At 38.0% G+C, this 8,710-nt stretch overlaps 1 protein-coding gene across 1 annotated transcript in view; it reads right to left on the bottom strand.

Moving 5' to 3' along the window:
- The window catches only part of ADAM2 (ADAM metallopeptidase domain 2), a 78,848-nt gene that overhangs the window by 38,425 nt on the left and 31,713 nt on the right, over positions 1–8,710 (bottom strand). The window contains exons 11-12 of the mRNA XM_006765640.1: positions 7,666–7,802; positions 4,237–4,417 (exon numbers count right to left, since the gene is read on the bottom strand). Coding sequence (XP_006765703.1) covers positions 4,237–4,417; positions 7,666–7,802 — 318 coding nt within the window. The remainder of the gene's footprint in view (positions 1–4,236; positions 4,418–7,665; positions 7,803–8,710) is intronic.

The raw sequence follows: 8,710 nt of genomic DNA, 5'->3' as shown, positions 1-8,710 counted from the left end.
AGCTAAAGGAGTTCATCACCACCAAACCAGTATTATATGAAATGCTGAAAGGTATCCTTTAAGAAGAGGAAGAGGAAGAAAAAGGTAAAGATACAAATTATGAACAACAAATATGCATCTATCAACAAGTGAATCTAAGAATCAAGTGAATAAATAATCTTATGAACAGAATGAACTGGTGATTATAATAGAATCAGGGACATAGAAAGGGAATGGACTGACTATTCTTGGGGGGGAAAGGGGTGTGAAGGATGGGGGAAGAGACTGACAAAAATTGTACACCTAAGGATGAGGACAGTGGGTGGGGAGTGAGGGCGGAGGGTGGGGTGGGAACTGGGTGGAGGGGAGTTATGGGGGAAAAAAAGAGGAACAAATGTAATAATATGAACAATAAAGATTTAATTAAAAAATGTAATTGTTGAAACATTTAAATAAAATAAAATAGGATTGAATGTGTCCCTCATAGACAGATGAAACCCATAATACTTCATTTGTGTGACTCGTGTCCTTACATTTTCTCAAGTATCATTGTCGATTACAGTGTCATCTCTGAGTCTTAATGCAATATCTGTTCCCCAGCCTTTTTCACCATGTGGAAAAAGAACAGGATATGTCATTGCATCTAATGTAGGAAACAGGATATTGATTTGTTTCATTTTAGTGGCATTTGGATTATTGGGATCTGGTTTACAATGAATAAGCAAGTCCCTTTCAAAAGGAGGTTTTCCATCTTTGTTTCTGAATATGAGAGTAACCTTGGTTACACAGGGAGAATTAAATCTACCTGGGTCACTGCTACGATCATTTTTAATTGCCATTATTACTTCCGTGAGAGCAATACCTTTTGCTGTTGCTTTAGATTGGATTTCCTTTTTTACCTCATGTAGCATTTTGTACGATTTTGTTAATACTTCATACATGAGGTTGTTGATGTTGATCATGAGTCTTTCTGAGCAGCCCTGGTTTTCTGGCATTGCTAATCTTTTACTTGTCGCTTTGGCCATACCTACAATATAGAGTTGAGCAAACTTCCAAGAAACACCATCCGAAGGATGTGAAGTTCCAGTATGGTGATAAACTTGCCCGTGTATTCTAAAACAGTATGGACCACATCCTGATGGTGATGCAATATTTGCACCCATGGAAGCAAAAGCAAAAGAACTATTTGTGGAATGAATATTTTCCCTGAAATTTTCCCTGTCAGAATCTTTGTCATTAATTTTTTAAAAATATGCCAGGTATTCTGGAAAATGTATATCATTTGGACAAACATTACCTTTGTTATAACATTGAGTAAATTTCCCATCAGATGGTTTTATCAGAGAAATTTAGTGATAGGAAAAATTGACATCTAATAGTCATTCCACCAAAACTATGTTCGAGAATTGCATCCTCATGTACTCCATTTTTGCTGAGAAGGAAGTTCTTACCAGTATAGGTAGTACTTGTTGATGACTATTCTTTAGACATATTCTGTTGTCCATGTAGCCTTCTATCAACTTCAGAGGCACATTACCCTTCAGACATTTTCTGTTGATGAGCCTGGCTTCTTTTGGCTGCAGAGCTACATTGTGTCAATAGTTGCTCTTTAGACATATTCCCACCTCCCTGCTGTCAGGGTCTGGGATGCAGGTGAATGAGAGTCTTTGCTGTCAGGCTGTTGAGAGCTGTCTGACAAAAGGCTGATTCTGGCTGAGTCTATGAGGGATGAGACTCCCTCCTTCCTGCTGTCAGAGTCTGGGCCGGCACCCAGGGGGTACAGCGTCAAGTCCACCTGCACCAGGAGACCCAGAGTCAAGTCCCTACCCACTTGCGTGTGCCTCAAAATCCTGTGAGATCTAGACTTGCCCGCGCCCATGCAGACAGATGCAGCATTATCTGCATGGAGACACGGGATCCCGCACAAAGCCACCCCATGGTGCACGGGGCTGAGGAAAACCTGGTGGAAGCTGCGCAGAGCAGCAGCTAGGACCCACCCCCCAGCGGGGCTGGAGGAACTCCATTGGCAGGTGCAGAGTGGCTGCCAGGCCTCCCTCCACTGGGCCATGGGAGCTGCCAGTGGCAAGTGCACCAAATAGCCAGCCCCACCCCCACTGAGCACTCACCATCTTGTGATGGCATTATGGTGTGAAGGTCAATTTGCATATTATCTCTTTATTATATAAGATTATTAGGCTTAATAAAAGCAGTATATAAGAAAGTAGAAAGCTGGAGAGATGATACATTCACACGCACGTGCGCGCGCACACACACACACACACACAATTTTTCAAATTCCCAAGGATTTTAATAATGATAAAATGATTGATTGGGCAAAAAATTTCAATAAGTTACACAAAAATAAATCATGGATTTCAGTGATCTTAACATGATTCATAGTATGATACTTAGTAGGGCACATTAATTTGTAGTGCTTTACAGAACTATTCTGCCTAATCTATATCATTGCTATTACTATCTACATGGGATTCTCGTGAGTTAAGCTATATAATATGGATTTGGGACATAATTATATGATCCTATAAAAGAGTAATATATAAATTAACCATCACTCCATCCCAAGGATGGCAGTGGCCACAGAGCTGGAGCGAACAGGAGGCTTAGGCTGCCCCCGGTGATGGAGGAAGCCAAGCTTCCCACCTGCCCTGCTGGCCCTGAGCTCCACTCAAGGCTACAAAGTTTCAAATATAGAAGATAAATAAATCCCAGATACCTGCTTCCAGGCCACGTGGCCTCTGCTCAAGGAGGGGGTTGGGGACCTGGGTTGCCAGCGGGCAACTCAGGCTTCGAGTGGGACCAAGGCAACAAAGTTTCAATTATAGAAGTTAAATAAATCCCAGATACCTGCTTCCAGCCAGGCGTGGCCAGCTGGAAAACGGCCCTCAGCCCCTCACCCAGGCTGGCCAGGCACCATGGCGGAACCCCCACCCTGATCCGGGACACCCTTCAGGGCAAACCAGCAGGCCACCACCCATGTACCAGGTCTCTATCCTATATAAAAAAGGGTAATATGCAAACTGACCTTAACAGCAGAAAGACTGGGAATGACTGGTCACTATGAAACACACTGACCACCAGGGGTCAGATGCTCAATGCAGGAGCAGCCCTCTGGTGGTCAGTGTGCTCCCACAGGGGGAGCTCTGCCCATCCACAAACCAGGCTGATGGCTGCCAGCACAGCGGTGGTGGCGGAAGCCTCTTCCGCCTCCTCAGCAGCGCTAAGGATGTCTGACTGCAGCTTAGGCCTGCTCCCCGCTGGCAAGTGGACATCCCCTGAGGGCTCCTGGGCTGCCAGAGGGATGTCTGACTGCCAGCTTAGGCCCGATCTCCCCAGGGAGCAGGCCCAAGCCAGCAGATGGACATCCCCTGAGGTGTCCCAGAATGCGAGTGGGCACAGGCCAGGCTGAGGAGCCACCTCCCCTGCCCCGAGTGCACAAATTTTTGTGCATCGGGTCTCTATTATGTAATATAGCCAAAAGATACTGCTGTTAATATTTATTTAAAAATGTCAAGGTGTTTCCATTTAGATCCAAACAAAGAAAAACAGGTGGGTGCTCTGGAATAATTTCTTAAAAACTTATCATCCAACTAGTTACCTAAAAACACACTTTTTCATACTGAGGTGAGTACACATGAATGACCCTAGCTATTACAGTAGGGAGCATTGAATTCCATTCATATTTTCTTGATTCTCTCATGCCCATACTACTCGACTGTGAGTCTCACAATTTCTCTCTCCCTCGTTGCACTCCCTTTTTGTATTTTCTTACCACCTCCTTCAATACAGCAGCTTTTTGTAAGATTTCTGTGAGTATGAAAATGAGCTTTTATGGATTATGTATGGTCCAAATCTTTTTGAGTTGAATATTGACCTGGATTAAAATACTCAAAGGCAGAAATGTGCCTCCTATATTTTCTTTCTCAAACCTTTATATCTTCCTGAATGGTGGAAGATTTTAGATTCAGAAAAAATACAAGAAAAAAACACAAGAAGGGCAGTTTAATGCAGCTATAGGATTAATGATGTTGAAAATCACTTGTACAGATACTATACAAACCACTAAATCTGTACCTCAATATTTAAGTGCCTTCATTAGTTTATTAAAATCCCTATATGCTTTCTTAACATTTTTGCAGAAAGGTAATTGTGATAAATTATGAAAAGTAACAGTGTAACATTATAAAATTAAATATTTTTATGCAATTCTGATATGTATGCCATCAAATGAGTACCTACATCTGCAGTCCCACAGTCACATGTTTCTCCATCTTCCACTTTTTTATTACCACAAACTCCAGCTTTATATGATGGATCTAAACGTGGATGATTTCGAAGACATTGGGATTTTGGCTTTGAAATAAAATGTGCAAAATCTTCCATGCTGCAGTTACTAAAGATCTTCACACCACTGGAATGACTAAAAATACATTAAACTTCAAATTTTTATACACGCATTGTATCAATCAACTGCCTACCCTGGGAATAAAGCTATTTAACATTCCACCACAAAAAAATACTCAATTTTGTTAGTGTCAACTGTGCAAAAACATACAGTAAATATTTTTAGTCGAAATAAATAATCAATAAAATTTTGTTGGTTCTTATATTAGTTATTTGTGACACTGTTTTCTCTTGCAGCTCCTACCTAACAGAGTGGTCCATCTCTATTTCATTTTTGCTTCCTTTTCTTTTCATGAATTCTAAATATTGTAATACCCTTTTATTGACAAAGGAGATTGGGCTTCTCCACTTCTTTATATTTACTCATGGACAATCTTTTCAGTTCTAGGTTTTAAATAACACCAGAACCTAACAACTCAGATATTTTTTTCCTAACTCCAACTAATCACCTAAACTCCAGAGTCCCATACCCAATTCTTTATTCAGTATTTACATAGAGATACCTTTTCTAAGCACACATCTAGTATACCACTCCCTTACTACTCTTTGTTCCCTTAGTGACATTGATTTTTCTTAAAAATATTTATAAAAAATGGGAATATTAATTATTTATTGATTGGTTATCTTGTCCTGCCCTTTTATTTTAACTCTAGAGAAAAGGCATTTCTTTCTTAAAAAAATATATTTTTACTGATTTTAGAGAGAGGAAGGCAGAGGATAGAGAGGTAGAAACCTCAATGAGAGAGAAACATACTCAATAGGTTGCTTCCTGCATGCCCCATACTGGAGATCCAGTCCGCAAACTGGGCTTGTGTCCTAACCAGGAATCAAACCATGACCTGGTTCATGGGCTGATGCTCAAGTACTCAGTTATGCTGGCCGGGTGGGAGAATGCATTTTCGATTTTTTTGTTTACTAGCACAAAGCTAAGAACTCAGTAGTCAATAAAATAAATAAATGAATGAGTACATGGTTAAAACTGTTGTATAGTAGACTTTTGGTTGCAGTTTCACTATACTTTTAATTATTCTGAAAATATTAACAAGTAAAGAGATTGTAATCATTGAGGTCTGTAATTTGATGACAGATATAGATAGTTATTGGTTTTTGAAGCTATAGACTCAAACCCTAGTCATTCAGATTATTTCAGGAACATGTTATTTCCATAAGGATGACAAATTAGGGAGTTTTGAACTCCCTAATTTGATATTTTTGTTATTGTCACATCCTGGTTGAACATACCCTTCAGTTATATTAACCATAACGAATGAAGTTATTATTACATTGCCAACAATTCAGATGAATTTTATCTAAGTACCAGAAACCAAAAGGAGAGAAAGCAATAGAAATTTAATATTACTGAGAACCGGGCAAGGCAAGGTGTGTTTGCTATGTGTGAACTGGTCCTTAAGGTATATATTTTTTGGCGATTTAATTTTTCATTAGAAAGAAAATATTAATAATAATTATATCAAATTGGAGAATTTCTTTTCAGCTTGAATCTTTGAACAGATTTTCTGGATATTCTTATCCCCCATTCTCTCATATTTTCTTGATAACAGAACCTCTGATATTCAGTTCAGTACATAATTCCTTTGCATGAATGACTACATCTTTTAGCTTCTTGAAAAGTTAGGAATGGGCTGACTAAAGGTTAAGTAACTGGTTTAAAATGAAGCTATAAGTCTAAATTCTGGGAAGTAATGATGACAACCATGCTTCTAAGTGACCCTTTATTCTATTGGTGACTATAAACTTGGTTAACTTATGTTGTAGTTAAAGCGTGCATTATGAGTTATGGCATTATCTTGGAAATGAAAGCCACTGTGCAGAAATCAATGTGAAATGTCACACATTTAAGCATGTTTTTATTCCAACTAACATACTGAGAGGACATGTTCTTAAAACAAGACAGCTTTTTTCTTTCTTTAGCAGCCAGTTTTAGGGCACCCCCATTTGAGTGTTGGTGTGAAGTGACAGAAATATTGATGCAATAGGTAGACATGCCATAGGGATTTATCTAGAATCCCTGTTTGTGTTATTGACTTGCACTATCTGGATTCTTTTAGCTTGTTCCAAAATAGACTCTTTTGGTCATCAGGTAGATTAATATGCCCACTTGATATTATAATTCTGTGGATCTGAATATACACAAATTATGATGAAAATATTCAACTTCAGTAACATAGTAACTTAGTGTTTCCTACATGCATGCTAATCTCTAAAAGGGTCCAGTGGCCTACCAGGAGCTGAAACAGTACTCTGGGGGTCTGCACTACAAATATTTGATACTTGTCAGAGATTCCACATAAAACCTAATGTACCAGGAATATCTTTAGTTTTTATTGTACCTTAATGGACATACATACCAAAGAACAACACAATGCCCTCTCTGTACATCATCTCCTGCCAAAAGTATCCTTGTTGCTGTAAGATCACTTACTAATCCAGTTCAACAATCATTTCATAATAGTTTACTATAGCCACTTCTGGGATAACTATTTTTATATGGGTTCCTCCCAAATCAGAGCCTGAGATAACAAGTTCAGTGCAAGTACCTCTAGGAAATGATTGTGGAAGCAGGAGTGAGGGGATGGAGAAAGTGAGATGTTACCAAGTTTGTTGCTGAAAGACATCTGAAAAGCAGAAAATGCCTCCAAAATTGTCCATCAGAAAAATAAGAGGCTGGCTCTAGTCACTGACTGAATAATGGAGTCCCTAATCCCTGACTGTTTAGTCCTAATTTTATAAAATCTCAGAGTATACTTTAAGAATAATGATGGTAATAGCAACTTCTCTATGTTTTAAAGCATAAAAATGGTACGGCAAAAGGCCTCCTTTGATAACAAAGAAAAAGCTGAATAACAGCATCTATGAAATCAATAGATGCCAAGACATCAGTCTGAGCCAGGGCAGAATGAAGGAGATTTATGCAGACAAGGCCATATTAATCAATCATTCTTGTACAGTGATCACAAGCTGGTATTTGGCTTATCTGCTCAGGCTTAAATGATAAAATCATGCAAGTAAATATAGTGATAAATGTAGGGGTTAGATCATATATGGCAAAGCAAGTATGACATTAGATTGGGAAATTTTGAGATAGATATTTGGGACTTGGAGTATGCATTTTGATTTGGAAATCATGGGTCACAGGTTATATTCAACCATTTTGAATTATTTCAACAGCTTAGACTTTAAATACACCAAACTTATTTTCATATAAACTATAGGTGTAAGGCATATAAAAGTAAAGCATCTTACATTGCTTCTGGGTTCATTATGCAGACAGCTCCTGAACACTGGCATTTGTCAATGTCATCATAAGCTATTCCCATACTAAGGCTCAGTAATTGAGCTATAATGACTGCAAGTGATTCCAGACTTAGGGTTTTGGGGTGCTGAAAAAAAGCACACAAGTGCACACTAATATTTTAAAAGATAATTCATTTACTGGGAGAATAATGTAATTATTAAAAATAGTGTCATGACAAAATGGAATAGAGGCTTCTAATACGTAACCACAGAAGTGCCATCCATGTTGACTCAATTTGTTACAGGTACCATTATCAATATAAAAAGAATATAGTAGCAAAATTTGAAATTTTACCAAAAATTAAATATATAGTTCATTTGGTGGCACCAAAAGAAGATAAAAATTGCCCCAATAATTATATATAATAATAATTATAATCATATTTATATTAACTAAAAAGATTTAAAGATATACACATATACACAGTGTCAAATTATTAACAGATTGTGCCCATTTCTAATTTGATTATTTAGAGATAATATTTTTACATCAATGTTTTTACATTATTTTTCATAAAAAATAATAAATTAACCCATTGAATTAATTTATATTATGGTAATAATGACTGATAATGAGAATGCTGACTTTCCTTCTGGGTTCATTATGCAGGTAGCTCCTGAGCACTGGCATTTGTCAGTCATCGTAAGCTATTCCCATACTAAGGCTATTTTCAAAACCCAAAATGCCTTTGTCATTTTCTTTTTGTAAATTAAGATGCTTACTTAGAACATTTTGACCGTACTAGACCATAAGAAGTTTAAGAAAAATCCACACATCACACTAAGTCTTCAAATATCCTATATAATAAAAGAGAAAAATGGTAATTGGTGTACGACAATACCCTTTTCATTGGCTAATCAGGGCTATATGCAAATTAACTGCCAACTCAGATGGCAGTTAACTGACAACAAAATGGTGGTTAATTTGCATATGTAGGCACAATGCAGGGAGGTGAAAGGGAAAGCAGGAAGAAGCCCCCTGCCACTGACAGTG

Source organism: Myotis davidii, unplaced genomic scaffold (genome assembly GCF_000327345.1).
Source record: "Myotis davidii unplaced genomic scaffold, ASM32734v1 scaffold93, whole genome shotgun sequence".
In the NCBI taxonomy this organism is placed as follows: Eukaryota; Metazoa; Chordata; class Mammalia; order Chiroptera; family Vespertilionidae; genus Myotis; species Myotis davidii.
This window is presented reverse-complemented; position numbering and strand designations above follow the sequence as displayed.